General features: G+C 39.5%; 3 protein-coding genes across 5 annotated transcripts in view; 1 reads left to right on the top strand and 2 right to left on the bottom strand.

Annotated features, from left to right (window-relative positions):
• LOC128254681 (uncharacterized) overlaps positions 1 to 21,347 on the top strand; it is a 54,553-nt gene that overhangs the window by 30,509 nt on the left and 2,697 nt on the right. For 2 of the 3 annotated variants that reach the window (XM_052983897.1, XM_052983898.1), the window contains 10 exons: positions 2,529 to 2,703; positions 11,863 to 11,995; positions 12,526 to 12,669; positions 12,777 to 12,977; positions 14,918 to 14,986; positions 16,011 to 16,120; positions 16,171 to 16,385; positions 17,629 to 17,767; positions 18,306 to 18,411; positions 18,478 to 18,640. In XM_052983897.1, coding sequence (XP_052839857.1) covers positions 2,529 to 2,703; positions 11,863 to 11,995; positions 12,526 to 12,669; positions 12,777 to 12,977; positions 14,918 to 14,986; positions 16,011 to 16,120; positions 16,171 to 16,385; positions 17,629 to 17,767; positions 18,306 to 18,411; positions 18,478 to 18,640 — 1,455 coding nt within the window. Of the gene's footprint in view, positions 1 to 2,528; positions 2,704 to 11,862; positions 11,996 to 12,525; positions 12,674 to 12,776; positions 12,978 to 14,917; positions 14,987 to 16,010; positions 16,121 to 16,170; positions 16,386 to 17,628; positions 17,768 to 18,305; positions 18,412 to 18,477; positions 18,641 to 21,347 lie in introns of those variants that run through there. The other variant, XM_052983900.1, reaches the window with a different exon arrangement.
• On the bottom strand, positions 396 to 1,859 carry LOC128254682 (putative odorant receptor 59c). The gene is made up of 2 exons (XM_052983901.1): positions 1,075 to 1,859; positions 396 to 1,016 (listed from the first exon to the last, which is right to left on the bottom strand). Exons 1-2 carry the CDS (start codon positions 1,848 to 1,850, stop codon positions 557 to 559), a joined length of 1,236 nt encoding a protein of 411 aa, XP_052839861.1. The 5' UTR covers positions 1,851 to 1,859; the 3' UTR covers positions 396 to 556.
• LOC128254686 (uncharacterized) lies at positions 5,299 to 6,154 on the bottom strand. Its single transcript, XM_052983906.1, has 2 exons — positions 6,009 to 6,154; positions 5,299 to 5,557 (listed from the first exon to the last, which is right to left on the bottom strand). The coding sequence occupies exons 1-2, from the start codon at positions 6,136 to 6,138 to the stop codon at positions 5,379 to 5,381; spliced, it is 309 nt and encodes a 102-aa protein (XP_052839866.1). The 5' UTR covers positions 6,139 to 6,154; the 3' UTR covers positions 5,299 to 5,378.

The raw sequence follows: 21,347 nt of genomic DNA, 5'->3' as shown, positions 1-21,347 counted from the left end.
GAATCCTTTAAAATTACCGCATTTAAACAATTGTTTAATAGTGTAGGTCTTAATTTGCAAATTTATTTAAAACCAATAAAAGATCAAAGAGCAAACTGTGAAACTACTGTGAAATTATCTAAAAAATTAAGCTATGGTGTTAAATACCAGAAACTATCTATGTTATTTTGACCAACATTTAAATATGCTATATAGTGCGATGCTATGTGAATTACAAAATTGTTTTTCGTAAGTAATAATAAAGAATGGCAAATTTTATAAAAGAAACATTTATAAATCAAATTAGCTTTTTAGCAAGCTAAAATAAAGTAATTAAGAAACAATTTTACACAACAACGACTATCTTACTGAATAACAGTATTTGAGTTATGTTTAAAACTTCGAAATGGATCTCTTGTTTGGCTAAATATAAGCATAAAATACTTGATTTTGTTTCTGAGTGGATTCAAATGGCCCTACGATGCTTGTTTACGATGCCAAGTTTACTGCTGGATACTACAGAAAGCAAGTGTTGAGAGGCAAATATTTGTTTCGAAACTTAACTTTGCATTGCACTTTAAAGGTCTGGTTTGGCGTTTGCCCTGTTATTGAAGAACTTCTCGCCCAGATTCATTTGATTGACGATTGTGATGATGGTGAAGGCAAACTTGGCCACGGCAATGTTGCTTTGCACCGAAATGGGAAAAATGGAGCCGGCTGTAAACTCAATGGGTTGCTGGACCCTGTGCAGAAAGTAAATAACCGTTGACTTGTACCGCTTCTCTGCACTTATCCAGTTCGAGTGGAAAAGTGCGTCGCTGACATGGGCGCAATCGTCGATCAGATGTTCGCAGAGCATGCAGCACGGAAAGGACTCCAAGCAAACGGCCAGGATAAATGAAACATTCGCCATGATCGTCCAGATGGTGCTCGGAAAGTATAGAATGCTGATGGCGGCCAAACCCAGATCGATGCCAACCAGCATGAATTGGGCAAATATGGTGACCGATAAAATGGGTCGAATGACTTGGGCACTTCTAAAAAAAAAAATGTTCTCTTAATAGTGTAATAATTTCTTTGGAGTGAGCCATTTACTCAACAATGGTGCGATGATCCTGGATGCAGGCCACCAACTGCCTGTAGTTCTCCTCCTCACTGAGCTCCGGATCCTGTCGCAGATTCTCAATTCGATTCTTGAGCACAGCCAGATGGCCCCTGAACAAGGAGACGAAGACAATGGGATAGGCATCGGATATCAGTTCCTGCATCGTTGCAATGCTGACGACAAAGTACTCCAGGATCGAGGCAATCCACAGTTGCCAATAACCGTTTTGCCATTCCAAAAACGGGTTGTACAGCTGCCAAGGTGTCTTGCCCACCAACACCGAGGTGAAGACGTTTAGGAAACCGAAACCCAGGTACATTGATACGAAGATAAACACTATGAGGTTCACCCGAGCCACCACATTATGGAGTATCTGACGCTGCGACGGGGTGTCACATCTCGCATCCAAGGGGGCAATCAGTTCGTTCATCCTGCGGAGTCGCCACATCTGGGAAAATGTCACCAAGCTCTTGACCACGTTGCCAATGCAGTTGATGTCCACCTGCAAGGAGCTGAGAAACTCGGTCGGCGTGAACCTATCGAAGTGCAGCACATAGGTGAGGGTTAGTCCCAGCGGCAGGTACACAATACCCAGCCACATCACGGTCGCGCTCCACAAAAAGTAGATCCATCTGGCCAAACCCTCTTTGGGCGGCTTTAGGCCCAATAAAAATGTTATGCGATAATAGTAATCGCTGGCATCCACAGAACTGGCCGGTTGGTCAACAGGAGCCGCTTGCAGGCGTTCAAAGAGCGGCTTCTTCATCTCACTTGCTTGGACTTAGTACTTCTATAGCAGGGCTGCTCCAGAAAAAGGTTTTTATATGGCCATCTTGCAGACCCTGATTTGTTTTTAATGTCTTTCCATTTTTGGTTTATTTATCAGGGAATTCCCGAGTCATCCAAGGCCGAGAGTTTGCACTTATAAAGTCATTAGTCGCAGGTTTGGCTTAGGCAATGCCAATTATCAAGGTGAAACACTCTGAAAGTGGCACTACTAAATACATATCAACAAAGTTTATAAATATATACTTTAAAATTTCGTTCAAATATGCATTCATTTAACCATTTTAAACGAAGTCTACCTTACCTATAAGATAACTGCAAAACTCTTTAAAAAGTAAGGAAAAAAATGTGTTTTTGAATCTTAAAGAAAGCCTCCTGGGATTTCTAAATGTGTATTCCTTGGTTCATTTGGTTAACCATTGTAATCGACGTTTTTCCCACATATTCCCTAACCCATAAACTGAAGAAAAGTAGTATATTTTTAAAGTTTTTAGAAACCCCCATTCGAATTCTCACTGTGTACCCCTTGGGGTGCACTGCACAGCTCGCTGAGTTGCATTGCTGCCGACTGCCGAGTGCCGTGAACGGTTTATCGATTTCTGGGTTCTCTAATTACAGTTTGCATAATGGATAACGCTTTGAAACCCTTCTGTTGCAGCCTTTCATCTCTACTCGAACCGCACGGAGGAGCGAATCGAGGACGACACACTGGCTGTGAAATATGAGGACGGCAGATGGTCAAAACCGTATTACGATTGCGGCGGTGGCAACATTTGGATGCTGACCTACACGGTGCCCTTCTTTGGCTATGAGAACGGCACCTATCACTTCAAGTAAGTTAAAGACAAAAAAACAAATACATTTTTAATAATAAAACAAGAAGGAAAGCAAACTTCGGCAAGCCGAAGTTCATATACCCTTGCAGCTATTGCATTAATTAAATACTTTTGAAAACATTTAAATTATGATTTACTTGAGTATGTGCTAAAAAAAAAACATTGAAACTATGATGATTTGCAGCTCAATTTTATATATTTTTATTATTTCTATGGGAGCTATATGCTATAGACATCCGATTTTGATAAAATTTATACCATAATTCTGAAATAATTAAACATTGCTATATGTCGAAGAACTAAACAAAAAATTAAAAAACAGAAAAGTTATAATTTTAATTAATTTATTTTTCCGATTGTTCCTATGGGAGCTATATGCTATAGTCGTCCGATCCGGCTCGTTCCGACTTATATACTACCTGCAATAGAAAGACAACTTTTGGGAAAGTTTCATGCAAATAGCTTTAAAACTGAGAGACTAGTTTGCATATAAACGGACGGACAGACGGACAGACGGACGGACAGACGGACATGGCTAGATCGACTCTACTAGTGATGCTGATCAAGAATATATATACTTTATAGGGTCGGAAACGTCTCCTTCACTGCGTTGCAAACTTCTGACTGAAATTATAATACCCTCTGCAAGGGTATAAAAATTTAAGTCAAAAAAGAATATGTTAAATTAATTAGATGGGGCAATCCTTTTTTAGTTCAGAGTCACGTTAGCCTTAAAATACATTTTCTGATAAAAGAGTGAAAAGGAAAGTGAAATTTTAATAAATATGTTTCTACTTTGCTATTTATACCTACATATTATATAAATATTTTTATTGAAAGTTAAACACTTTCAAATAATGTCTTACAAAGCTTTAAAAAAATAAAAGAACCCCATACTTATACATAGATACGTTTAAAGGACATTTCGGCTGACATATAATGAAGACTTTGAAATAATGTCTTGCGTGTCTTTTTTTAAACCCAAAAAAAAACATTTCAAATAAAGATAAAGACTGACGTTTGTGAATGTTGAAAAATAAATATAATGAAGACTTTTAAACAACGTCTTACGGAGGGGTTAAAAAAATCATTCCAAACAATTCAATACTTTGAAGGACACTTCGAGCTGACATTTATGATTTTTTTAACATAATTATAGCTCATATATTCATTTCTTTGATCGATCATGATTACTGATTAAATTCTTTCTGTGCATGGGCTACAAAAGCGCCTGCACTAGAACATGCACATGACGGATGCCACCAGATGAGCATTTTATAAATAATTCGCAGCATGGGAAATTTGAAAGAAAACTGCAATGGTGCGCTAAGTGCCAGCAGAGCAGTTTTCTCAGCCAGCATCCGCTACTGCCAGGAATAGAAGGACATGTGGAAAAGCGAGAAAAGCTTGGAAAGCGAGTGCCAGTTTTTGGCTTTTGTCTAGGAACGGGAAACGTAATTGAATAGCTGAAGGGCTGCTCTTGGCCAGTATTGTCGGGTTTCGCTCTAGCGTGGCACGTGCAATGTGCCACCAACTGAGTTTAAGTTTTAGTGCCTTTCACCCAACATCGGCTGCTACCAAATTCCGCTCACGCACCGGGCCAAAAAAAAAGGAGTCCTTTAAAAAAGAAACCCACAACATCTTATGAAACTTTATAACGTGCTATCTTTCTACCGTATTTTTTTTAAATCTTTCCGAGTTTTTTATTTTAAATAATTTTCGTTTTTTCCTTCTTTCTCCGAATAGTTTTTATGACTCCCTGCTCTTTGGAAGTTTTTCAATTGAATGTTGCTGCCAAGTTAACAGAAAGCGCAAAAAGAAATCAATGAACCAGTTATGTAGTTTGATGAGAATTTCGTTGATTTTGCTTCAGAGCAATAAATTTAATGCCAGTTGTTAGATCCCTTTCGGTTTTTCACATAAGCAAGACAACCAATGACTCTGCAAGACAACTATTTGCAAGAATTATTGTGTTAGAGTTTCAAGCTTTTGCTAAGCTCAGAGCTTGCAAATATATTTTCAGGAAATTCATTATTAATAAATAACGACTTTACCAAAGGAAATATTAAAGCTTCCCAGAGTTATAAAAATATGCGCTTATGATACGACAAAACCATCAACCTAATGGCAACTGCTAAATGAAAACCCCTTTGATATTTATGACAAAACGCCATCGTGGGCGTGGGCTTGGGAAAAGGGGGCGTGTCAGTCAGTCAACGTTGCCGTCTGAATTTCCACTCTACTTCATCCATAATTCGCAATTATCAATGGCTGGCAGCAGAGAACAGCAAAACAGACAGCAGACAGCAGATTGCGGAGGCAAAAGCATATTTTGGCGAGCAAACTATTTTCACTTAGTGGTTGAATAAGTGTCGGTGGGGAGTGGCCAGGATTACGTGGCTTTTGTTTTTCGACCAACTGAAATTGCTTTTGACTGGTTGGATAGGACAGACGGCTGCATGAAGTTTATCTGCTACTTGTCTTAAAAGCGTCAGGGAATAATCACCAGATTCGGCAATGACTTAAAGCCCTGGATTTGTTAAGATTTAGTGAAGTCATAAAACGGCATATTAAACGAATTGAGGTCGAGAGTCCAATGTGTAAATGTATCATATATTTCTTGAATTTCTTGTGATTAATAGTAAATATTTTATGGACAATTCCAATACACTCTACTTGTTGAGGAAGAACACCTCCTTGGGCTCAATTATTCGCTTTTCAACCGGGCTGGCAGTGGCCAAGTCCTCGAGAGATGGCTTGTAGCAATAGCAGGGATACACCAATCGGGTCTCATACCACTCAGGAGTAGCTCCCGGCCTGGGAGTAGTCGTAAATCGCAGCCTCTGCTTCCCTGGATGAATGTTTTTTAATTAATGTTAAATCAACAACGGTCAAATTATAAAATAAATGTTTAAAGTGCATTTTATTCTTTCAATTAATTTAGTAAACAAATCATTTTCAATTAAAAGAAATTAATTGGTTAGGTACTTTAAAAAAATCGAAATTCATCATTTTTTTAATTGTATTGATAATTCAATCACTCCCTTTTAAGCAATGCATTGAATAAAGCCCCCAAAAGGATTTAAAATCAATCCAAAAGAATTTGGATTGTGTTCTGCATTGTAAAAAAATATTTTAATGTACATGAAAAATTCAGTTTTAATTAAAATATTTATGATTACGATTGATAGACATCGTAATTGATTAATTATGTATTTTTTTTAATTTATTAAAAATTCCTTTGAAATATGTTTTTTATTATATTATTTTGCACTTAAAATAACAATATGAAAAAAACTCACAAGATGATTGGTAGTACTGCTTCTGCCACCATCCCAACTGCCGTTTTGGCCAATCGACATGAAACAAAAACGCCCAAGTGGCTGTTAGACCAAAGAAAAGTAGAACCAACTGCAGCCTCGGCGAGAACATATCTGTGTGGAAATTTTTCAAACAGTTTTCCGCCCCATTTGAGAGCGTGCCTAATGGCTTCCGTAATTATTGCAAGCAGTTCACTTCGGCCTAAGTAAGCGTTTAAAATTTAATTACACACGGGTGCGAAAGACTGCTGTGCTCCGTCCCAGAGCTATTTCCGCCGGCAGGTGGGCTGGCAGACATCGCTCTCAAAATTTAATTAAAGCAATCAATTATAAAGTTGGCGCCCCTCACACATGCCTACTTAACGTTCGATGACTTTCCACGCTCAATAAATTTCACACGCAGCCAGTGGGAAAATTCAGAGGACCAGGGGTCAGGGGGTCTGGCGCTCGGAGGCTACCACCGAGGACAGGACCTCAATGGAAAAGCAAAGGAAACTGTCTGCCGCTGCCGGAAGCTCGGCAACTGCCTGCAATTAGTTGCAACATAAATTTGGTGGAAAAGCACTGTGGGTCGAGCGGAAGATAAAGCCATTGCTAGAGTGCTGAATTTCCAGCTAATACTGTTGTCTACCTAGAGTAGTTTTTCTAAAAGCACACAGAAAAAAAAGTTATTTGTTTTATCATACCCTTTTTCTTGTCTTTCAAAGTAATTTTTAAACCCAAAAAGTCTAGTTCCTACCTTTTATTTACCTTTTGCTCATAAAACAAAAAAAATATTCTTTATCATTATTTTAGTTCTAATTCGCTTAAAAATAGATCATATTTAAACTAGTTTATTTTTATAAAAGTGGTTTTAAAACTCAAAACTCCCAATGCAACCTCAGGTTGAATTTATCTTCTGCTCATAATACTGTTAGGTCAAAAAAAACATCCCTAGAATGCCTTTTTCTTTAACAATTTATTTGAGTTCTAATTTGCTTCAAAATAGTTAATATTTAGGCCAGTTTTTGGTCTACATAGGTATATTTTTTTACTGTCTGTGAAATATGTGCATTAGGAATGAAAATATCCTGTAACATTGTATTTTGTATAAAACATTTATTTTAAACTTATAGATGTGTTTTTCGTTTATTTTTATTAAAAAAATAAATAAGGCCAAAACTGTAAAAAAATCAACACTTTTTTCTCTGATTTTATATACCTAATTTGACTCGTTTAACCACTGTAAAGCACTGGCGAAATTAATGTGCAAATGTTAAAAGTTCGTTAGTTCATTCTAGTTGAGACCGCGTGGCGGCTGCACACTAAGAATGGTTAGAATAGACGGAATAGAATGCAGCCCGGCACCAGGACCACGTCAAACAAAGCTCATTTGTTTCAGCGGCTTACGGAGTGGAGGCATCCGGAAAAATGACTAAAGTTCAGCAGGAGGAGGAGCAGGAGCTGCGGGCAAAAGTGGGCATCTCTCGCCGGAGCCGGACGCAGGTTGCACCATTCCAGACCATGTCCGTGTCCGGCTCGTGTTAATAATGTGCTGCTATCAGTTTCCCATTAGTTGGCAAAATTAATTTGTTTACGTTGCGGCAAAAGCAGAAAGCACACAAAAAAAAAAACAAAAAAGATGAGGGAGTACTAAACGAGGAGCGTGGCGGAAACTTGCTAATTAATTTAATTTGCTATGCGGTGTGTGTAGCTGCCTCATTTTTCTTAATTGCATGAAATATGCAGGTTCAGTGGCGGAAAAGCCAAAGCCAAAGCCGAAGCCAAGCCAAGCCAAGCCAAACAATAAGCATACACATTAAGTTAAAATGAAGTTTATTATAAATTATTTGGCCAAACGGATGGCAAGGGCACAAATCACATTAAGCGCCCGCTGCGAAAAGGACACGAGAGGCCTGGGCAACAAGGACCTCCTGCTGGGGCAATAATTTTATTTGATTTCATTTAAGTTTCGCTTAGCGCTCACAACTCTGCGGGTCCCGACCAACTTGCAACATTAAACGAGGCCAAGGGGCGTCTGCCAATGTGGATTGTAATCCCAGCATTGTATTTACTTGACTTATGCTGCAATATGGCTCAGACCGTCCTCCTCCCCCTCCCTTTCCACTCCACAAATTCTCAGGACTCAGCATAATGATGCAAACGGAAGCGGAAATCTCAAATATCAGGCAATAAGCCAGCCTTTGTGAGTCAGCTGCAGAAACTGAATATGCGCTTGATTATGGATTTGCATGTGTAACATACAGACTTCAACAGAGACCATAGTAAAGGCTAAAACCTAGCAATTTCATGTATTTTAGCTTGAGGGTTAAAAGCAAAATATTCATAACGTTGGCTTTCTGAAAACCATCGAGGAATTCTCCGAAATGACAAGTTGGTTTCTTGGCCACACGCACAGAGAAAATTATACACCCTTCTGATTAAATTTTGCATTTTCAAAATTATGGCTTTCACGTGGCCTCTGTTAAGCCGCCGAAAAAGGTTTGACATCCATTTTGGTCCTGTCAACGGGCTGTATTTTAAATAAGTTTGTAAATGAAGGCTGCCTAGCTGGCAAGCAAATATGGCAGATTAAGATTTTCATCAGTGCTGCCTGCCTTTATTCTTTTTCGACAGGTTCCAAAAATAGGTACTTTAAAGAGTATCTGTTTTGTATGTTTGTATGTATATTTCTCACATGTATATTATTATTATTTAATACACATAATAAATATATACCCTATGTCGATTATAATTATGAATATGTGCTTAAAAAGTAAGGCTATGCCGAATGCTTGATCGAAATTGCTCGGTGATGTAGAATTTATAAACTTTATAAAATCGGATATATCATCTTTACTGCGTTCTAAACTTTTGACTGAATTCATCCCTATCGGCTTTTTGGCCTTTTATGCTCTTATTTTGAAATAGGCATCTGCCAAAACTGTGTTGGCCACCAGGCCACAGCTCACTTTGGCGGTTAGGTGCAAACTACAAACCTGATAATGTGCATTACCTGCCACGACCGAAAATTGGGCACGCATGGCGTATACGTTATGTGGCGCAGCTACAGCAGATGAGTTGTTTACAAACAGGCTACAAAACGGTACGCGTGATGGTGAATTGGTTTGGTTTGGTTTGGTTTTGTTGGGCTTGGCCTGGCTGCGTATGATGATGGTACATGCCATTACGTTCGCTGCAATAAAGTTGTTGCCATATTTTGGTTACGCGGCACTGAACACAACCATCTTTATGAACCCGCAAATGGAGCAGCGACGGAATAACACTGCTGTCGCCAGTTTTTAAATAGCTGGCACGTGTTTATATGAAGGGGTATTAGGATGTGAGAGTAGAGATTCCGGCAAGAAAAGCTCTTCAGATGCATTTCACTTATTCACGTAGTGCGTGTTTGTTGCACGTGCTCGGAATGGCAAGTTGCAGTCCTAGGGATCTCCTAATCCACCGCCGAATGTGCCGTGGTTTTCGTTTGTCAAGCTTTAAGCTGCACAAGAAGCTAAATTTAATCAAACCATATTAAATTACAAACCAATTTAAGACAAGCTGCTATGAAAATGTCACATTTCATTTCAATTCAACAGGCCTGGCCGAGGGGCTTCATCATTTTACCGGGGCTGTTAGCAATTTCGGACCCAAAAATATACACAAAAACAACCTTGATTATGGCTCATTTGTAGGCATTAGGCAGAGCACTCTGAAAGGGCGTTTGTCATATAAATCAAGTGGCCGCCAGATAGGCAAACATTGTCACATCAGCAGGCATCGGCAAATAGCTTAAGGCGCAAACTAATAAATCAATACGAGGCACACACGTACGTCTCCATCTATTTACTTCTGGCCAGGAAACAGCACAAACTCATTCGGTCAGGCTCAATCAGCTTATTTTCTAATATCCGTTTACAAATTATCTTCAAAAACTGTCAACAACAACAAAGCCAGACAGACAAAGGGCAATAGGGCATGAGAAGGGAAAATGAAACCACAGCAAATAAATGGCAAAGGCAAATAAGAAACGAGAAATAACACACGAACACACATCTCCCAACTTGGCCAAATAATGCGGCAAAGGGGGAGGAAAAAAAAAGGACTTTCGGGTTGCAGGACACAAAGGCGTTGGGATCAACTGCCTGGGAATTAACATAATCATTACGATAATGTAATATGGCCATTGTGCAGCCAGTCCCGCCGCCGCTGTGCATTTCCCGGCAGTCCTTTTTCTGAATTTCCCGAATCGCAATCAATAAGTTGTCAGAAACAATCAAATAAATACAAACTGATATGTCAATATTAACTGACAGCCACCATCCCGAGCGTACAGTCTGGAGCCCGAGTCACGAACTCCAAACCCGGGAACTCGAATCCTTGCCCAATCCATTGGCCACCGGATATGGCCGGGAAAAACACATTATGCCTGACGGTGGGTGGCCATCGCAGGAGTCGAGATATTGAAAATTAAAAGAAAATTGGAAGGGAACTTTGTCTTTGAAGAAATGAAATGGAAATCGCCCTTTTCAGGAGAGTATCCTACCGCTACGATAGGAATTTAATTGGATACATTCTTATTTTGATTTTAAATTGAGCCCAGACATGATTAAGGTTGGATGCAGATGATAAATTAAAAACTAAAGATTTTCGAAGTTTTTAATTTCTCTTTTAGTTTTATTCATACGAAAATATAAATATAATACATACTACTGAGCGATTTTTAAAAGCCATTGCGTTTTGAGAGTTTTAAATTTATCTAATTTCAATCCAACACAATAATTAAAAATAGGCGAGTTTCTAAGCACTTGAGTCATTTATTTTGGTGACCAGATAGTTCATTTTAAAGATCATTAACTTAGTTATCAACTAAGCCTACTCAAACCATTTCGCTACATAGACTTTATATTTAAATATTAAAGCAAGAATGTGACTAAAACTTTCAAATGCGTTGCAATACAATGACACCTTCTTAGAAATGCAGTTTTGAAACTTTATCGAGTACCAAATAAAATTTAAGTAAAAAATTTAATAAAAAAATCCTATAAAAAAACCTTGAAAAGAAGAAAGAAGAAATTTGCAAACAAACAGCAAGGCAAATGCCACAAGAAAAAGTTCGCCCTATCAGGGGCCAGTTAAGCCGGACAAAGGTCGATGGCGGGTGGCCACATCTCCGGCGTGAAAATGTGGGCGAGTAGGAAGGCCGAGATTATGCGTAAAATTCTACATGTGTTCCGGCCGAGAACCGCCAGCTGCCTCTTTCCAGGATTCTGCTTAGGTATGCGTGTAATTGGGTGGCTGCCCATTGCCAAGAGCGACCTTTGTGGAGCCATATAGGATATATAGGATGTATAGGAATATGGGATATGGGATTTCAACTAGCTGACGAAGGGGCGTGGGCACGGGTCGACAGCTTAGTGCACCCTTTTCATGGCTTTATGTCTTTGTAAAACGACAAGGCCAACCCATTCCCGTCAACGACAGCAAGAAAATAATTTTCTGCTATTTTTTGCGGGGCTCGGAGCCGGAACCAAACACGCATGTTAGTTTATCCTTTGCTTTGTGCGAAATCTCCTCCACCATCTCCGGTCAACTTGTGCCGCTTCACAGACATATGCACAATCAGAGCAGGAATTTATTGTTGGTTATCGCCAAGGATTGAGGACTGAGGACTGAAATCCGACCATGCCCATAAATATACGCCGCCGACGGTACACAGGTCTTATTGAATCGAGTTTATAAATGACGCCATTTGGCTTAAGTGCCGCCCAGTTGATTGTTAAGCTGACAAATTAATAACATAAATTTTTAACGCCTTCTGCTGATTCGCTGCTTTTGTTTTGTTTTTCTCCTGCAGGGGCACATCTGGCATCGATATTGACTTGCGGCGCGTGGACATCGACCAGTGTCCGCAGCGCCACACGCCCGGCACGAAGCGACCGCTGAACATCTTCGCCGGCACAGACAAGTGCAAGCAGCGCACCACAATGGTACGAAATCAGTGGGGCTACACAGATAAAAATGCATAGATTTTCCCAATAATTCGGTATCTTTAATCATATAAAAATAAAGCATCTCTGCTAATAAACTTAAAGCCCAAAAATGAGAACAGGTTCTATAAACAGTGAAATAACTTCATGCGACTCGGTTAATTAGTCTTATATTCTAAAATCTCTTTGGCAAATCTCTTAAGTTCAAAATATTTATAAGACATTTGACTAAACCGAATGTCATTGCACAGATACCTTTGCTGTTTAATAGGAACACAAAATTATGACACATAAAAACTGAGAAAGATTCTGTATCTTAAAATCCAAATGCCTACAAAATGCAGGGTAAAATCTATAAAATTATATTTCGCAGTTTGTACTACTAAAGTCACATTTTTGGAATATTTTATGTGCGAGGAAATAATTTCTCAGATTTATTGTGTGACCTTTTTTTCTCTGTGTGGGCTCCTCAATTTCTTCGCAGTCAGCACTTAATTTTCATTTTCATTTCCCTACTTGCTACTTGGCAGTGCGAAGCCATAATGGGATTGGGCTTTCGGCGCGGCTCCTACAAATGCCTGTGCCGCAAGGGATTCTACTTCCCCGACATCGCCTCGCTGCACAAGTTCTTCAACGGCAGCCTGCTGGAGGAGGAGTACGAGAAGCTGATGCTGGTAAGTCGTCCTGGCCAACTGCCGAATGCGAAATGCCAAACGCCGAATTGCGGATGCCAAGTGGCCAAGTCGCCGTAAGAGCCTTACTCTCATTAATTATGTATTAGGGCAAGAACTCCACGTACAACAGCAACAGCGAGTACGAGTGCCTGCCGTGCGCCGAGGGCTGTGATTCCTGCGAGGACTCCTCGCCCTGCATCGCGGCCCTCAACTGGCCAATGCGCACCAGCATCCTGGCACTGGCCTGCATCGTGATTGGCCTCCTGCCCCCGGCAGCCTGGTTCACCTTCCGCTACCAGCAGGTTAAGGTGAGTTGAGTCCCCCATGGAGCTGTGGGTATTTCAACACTCCGCACCTCTAAGTAGAAAATCAGTGGGTTGGCAGAGTGTCACCATAACCTTTCTGCTGATGAAAACACTTTTATGTCAATGGATTCCTTGCAAACGAATTTAAAGCTTTTATATAACTAAAATAAATTAAACCATAATTTTAATTTTTCAAAAAGTAAGCCTTATTTTCGATTCTTCTTTTTGATTTATTTATTATTTTATAAAAACGATTTTACAACTAAGTACTTAGCTGATTGGTGGCACAGACAGAATCCTTAACAGCCTGCGAAAACTCTCAAATTGCGAATCACAGTTGTGGAATTAAAAGCCCTAATAAATCTTTTTAGACCCAGACCAAAATTGTTAAACCATCACAATGGCATTATCCCTGAGCAGTCGGAAGCTGTCCAACGTTTGTTTTTATTTTTATATTATTTTTTTTTGTTCTGTTTGACAGTGCGCACTGTCAAATTCCGCTGATCCCGGGCGGCGGCAACCTAAGCTGCTGTCATCATTGAGCCGCTAAGCGGCTTAGCATTGTTAGAATCGAGTTAATTTTGAAGGGCCAGGCCAGGAGTCCTGGCAGCCAGAAAGCCGATGGCAGCCGGCAACAAGTCGAACCGGACGGCGGCCATGGGCGCGCATAAGCGGAAGTGCAAACACTCGCACAAGTGGCCACGCCCACATCCTGCTGCTTCCTGTCGTCGGGTAGATGGAGAGGTCCTGCCCCGTAAACTGCACTCGGAGTGTCACTTGGTCGCTCATTAGACCAGAGAACAAGTCCAGCTGGCGGCGTCCAATTGTCTCCGACGTTCAGATTTAAGCCATTCGCAACTTTCTCGTCGACTGGGGATGTAATAAATAAACACAGAGAAAAAACTTAAAGCAAGGATTAGTTCAAATGTGCCTAGTACTTAAATATTGAATATATAAACTTTGCAAAGGAATTAAGACGAAATATTAAAAAAATTTAAGATATTCAAACCATTAAAACCAATTGCAACGTAAAAGAGTTTATTGAAAATTGTAAGCAAATTTTTTTTTTAATTAATGCATTCAAGAAAAAAAAACAAATTTGTTATGCGTTTTTTTCAAAGCACAACACTTTATGTTAGGCTCCTTTTAAAATTTTCAATAGTTTTGTTTACGATGTAACTTAAAGCTTTTTTAATTCTTAATTAAGAAAAAAGATTTTGTGGCCACCAGACTGTTTTGTTAGTGTTAAAAGCAACAGCTCTTCAAATAAAAAATAAAGATAAAGGATAATAATACAATTGATTTGGTTTGTTTTAATTTAGCTTTGAATTTTAAAGCATTTTTAAAGTGCTCAACTAAAAAACTATCGTAATTATTTATATTAAATTAGTTTCCATTTCGAGCTCAGGAAGATTTATTTTGTCAATGCTTTAATGTTAATTTCATTTTGTTTAGTGGTAGTCTCAAATGTTTCCCTCAGTGAATGTATGTTCTAGAGGTCCCTGGTGGCAGTGGCAAGTGAGTTATTCTGTTCCCTTGTCGTTGTCTGACATTTGTGTGCTGTCTGTTCACCCATTTCCCCAGTTCCCCACATCCCCATCTCCCCGATCTACCAATCCCGTTCCACTTGTCCGCGTCCCAAGGCAACTAGCCAACCAAACTGTTTTCATTCGTAATGCGATTCTGTCGCATTTGTGTCTGCGTCCATGTTCCCAGTGGGAGGGTGTGTGTGTACCAGTTCCTGTACCAGTGCCAGTGCCCAAACTAATTAAATGGCGCTAAACATGCCGCCCGACATCCGGCCAAGTGCGGGTCCAACCTCGAGCCGGAGTCCTGCAGTGATTTTCTTGCGTCCTTGGGAAATCGTGCGGATTAAACGATTTCAATTTAAATTTGCAAACTTTTTCTTGCCGAGTTCTAATTGGAAATGTCTTGTTTTTCAGGTTGTAAGGGCAGCCAGTCCAGCTTTGCTACGGGTGATCGCCTTGGGCGCGTTCTTCATTTACTGCACGGTAAGTGGGGTATTACATTTTCAATAAACTGCAACGGCTTAGTCAGTCAACTGCATCAACAATATTTTAGAAGTTTCAATTGAGTGGCATAATCAATAGCAAGCCGATTTAATTGAAATCGTACAGATGCATCTGTTTTGGTTGCCACTCAAAGTGAAATATTTTGCGACTGGTAAAAACGTCTGTTCAACATTATTACAACTCAATGGGGGAATTCATCGTTCGAAGCCATAAATAGCCGCAAAATTTGCATTTAGTGAAAAATGAGATGGAAAACCGTTTGCCAAACGGATCCACTCCCAGCCGAACTCGAACCCAATTCCCATCAATTTCTACACAATTTAATTTGATTGATTTATGGCTGGCAAAGGAAACTAATGGGATGCCCGGCCAAATAAACAACTTTAAGCGAGAGTTCATCGAGCATCCGGCGCTCAACAGACGGGCGTTTTTATTTATGTGTGGCAGATTTATTTAGCCGCCATGAGTATCTCTTGACGAGCACACAATGGACACAGGACTAGGATGAGAATAAGGATGAGGATGAGGACGAGGGTTCCTGTCAGCAGAGTTTGCTTTATGATTTTTTAATATGTGCAAGGCGTGAAGAAAGCCGAAAACAGAAGCCAATCGAAATCCTCGAAATAACCTATTGTCATTCACAGCCAGCAATATAAAAGTAGGCTTATTGTTGTATATTCTTGAGGATTTCATTGAACTGCGGCACAAAAGACAAATGGTAGCTTGCACTTCACATTTTCAATGATCATCCAAAAAATTGGCCATTGTGTAATATTTCCAAGAAAAAAATATTAAAAAATATATCGGTTCGGCTATGTTTTTCATATCAACAAAGATTACCCATTGTGTACTATTTCTTAGATAAGTCTTAAAAATAAACAAACAGTTATTATAAAAAGAGTAATTTTTATTTACGTTTTATTTATGCTGCCTAACCTTATCCCCCTTATCTGCCTAATTTTCCACATCTGTTTAAGTCTTTCCAAATATTTGTTCTTTGCAGAACATTGTGATGTACCCAAATCCGAATCTATACACCTGCACAGCTCGTATTTGGCTGCGTGAGATTGGATTTTCCCTAACCTACGGAGCTCTGATGCTGAAAACCTGGCGGTAAGAAATACATTTTTTGTAATATACCATAAAAACCAATTCGCCTTTAGGATATCGGTGATTTTCCGAGTTCGTTCAGCAAAGGCTGTGAAAATTACTGATGCCGCCCTCCTCAAAAGACTGGGCATCATCTGCGGGGCCATCGGCACCTGTCTGCTGGTCAGAACTCTCGTCTCGCCGCCAGATGTTGTTGTGGGACGCACTGCCGATGACCTGAAGGCATTCCTCTGCAAAACCGACTGGTGGGACTACACATTCACGTCAAGTAAGCTACCTGGCAATACCTGGTTTAACTGAGCTTGGTTGCCATACCAAACGCCACTTAAAGGCAGCTATGGCTTTCTTGCAAAAGAGAAAAGTTCATAATAAAAAACAATGTTATCATAACGCATACGCACTGTTGGTGGTAAAAAACATATGAAAGGCAAAGAAGAAATGAAAAATGCGAGAGTGCAGCAACATGAATACGTTGCCTGGCCAACCAATATCTTACGGCAGAAAAAAAAACCAAACACACGCTGCTCATGGTAGTTTTTCACATTTCATTCTAGACATCGATATCTACTCCTACAGTTGTCCTTAAGTGAAATTCGAAAACATAGCTCTTAATATGATCTGATTTTAATGGCCCATCCTACCCTTTTGGCAGCAATAAGTTCTCAAAAAACCGAAGAAAGCCAAAAGGTTTTTAAAAACTAATACTTACATTATCATATTTTAAAAAGTAGATTTCAAAATTAATTTAAAGTTTTAAAGAAACTAATTTAAAGAACGAAAATTTACATTTTATTCGTTAATAATATCCACATAAAATTATAACGAATACATATTGAACAATTCTTGCCTTTGCCTTTATGATGAAATTAAAATCAATCTTTAGTTAATGCATAAATGTAATTTTTTATGAAGAACTGAGGTCTACTGCATTATGCATTTGAATGGTTTTTGCGTTTTCAAAAAACTGACTGGCGACACAGGACCGTTTCATAAGCTGAGTTGCAGCAGATGGAAATTGAATTTAGTTGTTTATGACTGCTTTCCACTTGCCGGCTCGCTTTATTAAAAAAGTTCATAAACTACTCGAATGCTTCTATCTGCATTTCTTCTTTTGTCTGCCAAACACGCACAACAATTATCGCCGATTCTCGCGTTCATTACGCACAATGGCGGCTGCCAGCTGTTGAATAACTTCATTTGACTTGGCTACAGCCCAAAACGCGTATTACATTTATAATTGCATGCTTGAACATTTTTCCATAAAAAACAAAAACTAAAAACTATTCTGCCTTGTGCACCATGCATTTTCATATTCGCTGCCAAAAAAACAAAGTGATTCCGACGGCCATGAAAGTGCAGTGGCGCTGATGTTCAAACCACTCGCTCTTTGTATTTAAAAATATTCTTTTTGCTTAGTTGTGGCTAACCGTTTTGCGTTTTTAGTAATTAAGCATTTTAAGGTGCTCAAAGGAACTAATCCGTTTCCCCGATTTTTTATATCCTTTCTTCAGTGGAGGTGCTGTTCCTGGCCTGGGGCGTTCGTTTGTGCATCATGGTGCGGAAGGCGCCGTCCGAGTTCAACGAAAGCCGCTTCATTTCGATGGCCATCTACAATGAGTTCCTGCTCACCTGCTTCCTCAATGTGTCCATGTAAGTGTCATTACCACAATTCTTATGTAACCAACAATCGAAATAAGCATCAATTTAAGACCATATAATTGTTTTTCATAAGCCCGTTTCTGTTATTGAAAACGTTCTTTATACCTTTAATCTTTTCCCAAAGCTAACATTGCGCTGTTTTTTTAAGTGTTCTTGGTTTAACATCTAAAGCACTTGTTATGTTTCTCAAAATTTGTTTTTTTCCAGCAATTTTTATTTTAACACACAAAAAAGCCAAAATTTCCCTACGTATGCATTCCTAGAATTATTAGTTTCTACTTATTCGGAATTCAAATGCGTTGAACTATGAGTTTCGCTTAATTTTCTTTATGATTCTAAGTATTGATTAAAATCAATTGTGCGTTTATTTGGTTCATATTTCCTGTGTTTAGCCAAACTATAGTAAATATATACCTATTTTTTCTAAGCATTGATTTAAGTCAATTGTGCGCCTATTGGTTTCATATTTCCTGTGTTAGGCCAAACTATAGCGAATGTATACCTATTTGACTTGCCTTTATTTATACAGGCTCTTCCTGCAGTCGCCGGCCAATCCGGATTTGCTGTACATCATCTTCTTTTGCCACACCCAGCTGACGGTGACGCTGCTCTTGGCCCTAATCTTCGGCAGCAAGGTGAGTGGCCCCCTTGGACCGACTGTTTTGGCTTTTCCCTGATCCCAGATACCCACTTTGACGCAGGTGTACATCGTGCTGCGTAGCGGCAAATCGCATCAGGAGAACATCGGCCTGGGCACCAAGGCATCGGGGGCTAAATTCAATTTTCGCCCTCAAGTACGCACGTTTGCTAATCCCAGTTCGGTGACCACCTCCACGGTCCCGGTGGCAGGCACCACGTCAGCAGGTGAGTCTACTGAAGTGGACTGCCCGTGCTTGTCCAGCGATTGCGGGCAATTGCCCCATTTGTCCTAATGGTCCCAGTGTATCGACGTTTATGACAAACGACAGTGTCCACTTGACAAATGATTTAAGCAGGAGATATGGTGTACTCTGTTGCACAGTGAACAAATTTGGTAGACTGCTGAGTTTAAATTTTAACAAGAAGAATTATGAATTATTAGGTTTAACTAGAAAGACGTTCATTTGTATAATGAACAAGTAAACTTTGTTAAAACTTGTAAAAGCTGGTTTTGTTTATAATGAAAGTTCTGACTTCAGACTTATACATACATCAATCAAAAACCCTACAAAACTAAAATAATACACAACAAGAATAGGTTAGTGTAAGGAAATTTTTATTTGGTAGGGATTTGGAGTAAAGTGAATAAAACTTGTGCTTTGTAAATGTAAATATATATTCATATATATGTATAAATCAAACCAATATGTTTAAGATCATTCAAAAGTCACCATTTGGATCTCGAACTTCGACTGTTTTATTTTTTTTTTTGAGTGCAGCGTCGATGAAGTCCTATCCTGGGTTGACTGTTATTTATGGCGTGTTATTTGGCAAATTAAAAAATGAGCGGAACAGGCGGCGTCACCGGCACGCTTATCGCTGCTGTCTAGACATGAGCCATGGCATATCTGGCTGACAGCCTCGGATGCTGATTTATGGCCCGATGCTGCTCAAAAACAATCTTAGCTGCGGTTAACCCGAGATTCATGTGTGTGTGTCCGTCCTTTCACGGAAGGAAGCAGCTCCAAAGCGCAAACTTCCGCCAAGTTGCCGCCGACGCCATATTTGTTTATCGCTTCGCTGGCTTTGATGTATAAACAACTATGTACATGTATGCGAACTCCCTGGGGGCCATCATTTTCCATTCGGGGCCGAAACAGTCAAGAAGACCATCCACCCGGCCAAACACCAACCCACCCTCTCACTCACTCAATTTGGGGGTCAGGTAAACTGCCTTTTTTGGCTCCCGGGGAAGTTTCGTTCACAGCTTTAAAGCTGTGAAGATTCGGTAAGTGAACTATGAAATTACTGGGATGCCACGAACTCGGGGCAGCCAATAACTTTTGATTAAAAATCAAATCAAAAGCCGAAGCTAATTTCAAGATTCAATATTGAGTTTGGACTAACTGCTACCAAACTTAGGGAGATGAAAATGTATTGGCCGCCTCTTAAAATTACATTTTTACTGAGGGTTTCCTGTTCAAATTAAGTTTGGAAACGGCTAAATAAATTATGTTTCGACTACTAAAAAAAAGGAAATGAAAATACATATATTGATATGGCAGGAAAAGTAATATATTTTTGAAAGAATAGGACAGGGGACGTTGTTGAGCCAAGCTTAAAGATCTAAAAAATCAAGCAAACAAAAAATCATTCAGAAAATATTAACCTTTATAAAGTGATAAGTGCAAAATGATACAGAAAACAGCATAGCGAAATAATATTTGCAATTCTTTTATTTGAATTTCGTTTTAAAAGCATAAATTTACTCATTTGCCAGCGATATTAAAGCTAATATTCGGCAACTTTATAGTAGGCAGAAAAATTGAAGCACGAAAGATGCATTTCAAATGGCGGTCATTTTCGGCGTTAGGTCCTCTTTGCCATTATACCTTTTCCAGCCTTTGTTATCGCGCTGTTTACTATTTGACTTGATGGCGAACCTTTTTAATTTTCTGCACCCCTAGAACTTTATTGCCGGAGAGCGACGCTTTATGTTTTAATGCTTTATAGGCTCTCAGTCCGACAGAGAGGTTTTTTATTTAATTTTTTATTACTCGTATTTCTATTTTAACGCAAAACGTAACGCATTTTTGTGGCTGCGTAAATTGTGCGTTAAATTTACATTTTTTCTGCCGCTCAGCCTTGTCTCTGGTTTTTTTCTGGTCGAGTTTTTAAGCGGCTCTCAATTTGCATATTTAAATTGAACAATCACAAAGTAGCAAACACTCAACCACCCACACACACACACATGCCGAGTTGTATCTGTGTGGCGAATTTTAAATAATTCTCGAGCGCAAAAGGAAAACTGTGTTGCATACTAAGAGGGGCACACATAATAAATTCAATTTTGGCCACTGTCGACTGGCTCCACTCGCTTAATTTCACAGCCATAAATCTAAATTCAACGGACAATAGGAAAAAAATGCTGGGTGTTTTTAATACACTTACAGGAAGAAGGGTCACTAAGCCTGTTTCAATCCGTCAAGGAATTTATTCATGCTTTTTAAGAAGGTTGTCCAGATTTTAGAGAGGCTAAGTATGTTTCCCATCGGTGTGCGATTCTACGTTGTAAATTTATTTGTTTTTCCTCTTATTACTTGAAGGTTGATAGCGAGTTGCTTTTGAGTGGACGTGGCTTAAATCATACCGACAGGCTTTCAACTGAATTGAATGGCCATTTATCATTCCGCCAGCGAAGAGGAAGCCTGCCAGTTTTCCCGGCCGAAGTCAAAGCCACAACAGGGTCCAACTTTGCTTTCTACTTTCTACTACTTTCCACAGAAGGCACCGACATAACGCATTTAAATTTTGGGGCTGTTTGAGGGTCGGGTAGTGTGAAACTTTTGACATGGTCGGGCAACTTTTTTAGTGAAAAAGTTGGCAGCGGAAAGCAAGGAACGATGCTTTTTAACACGACATGAAATTCAGC

This window comes from Drosophila gunungcola (assembly GCF_025200985.1).
Source record: "Drosophila gunungcola strain Sukarami chromosome 2R unlocalized genomic scaffold, Dgunungcola_SK_2 000006F, whole genome shotgun sequence".
Lineage (NCBI taxonomy): Eukaryota > Metazoa > Arthropoda > Insecta > Diptera > Drosophilidae > Drosophila > Drosophila gunungcola.
The sequence above is the reverse complement of the archived record's forward strand: the minus strand, read 5'-3'. Positions and strand labels throughout refer to the sequence as shown.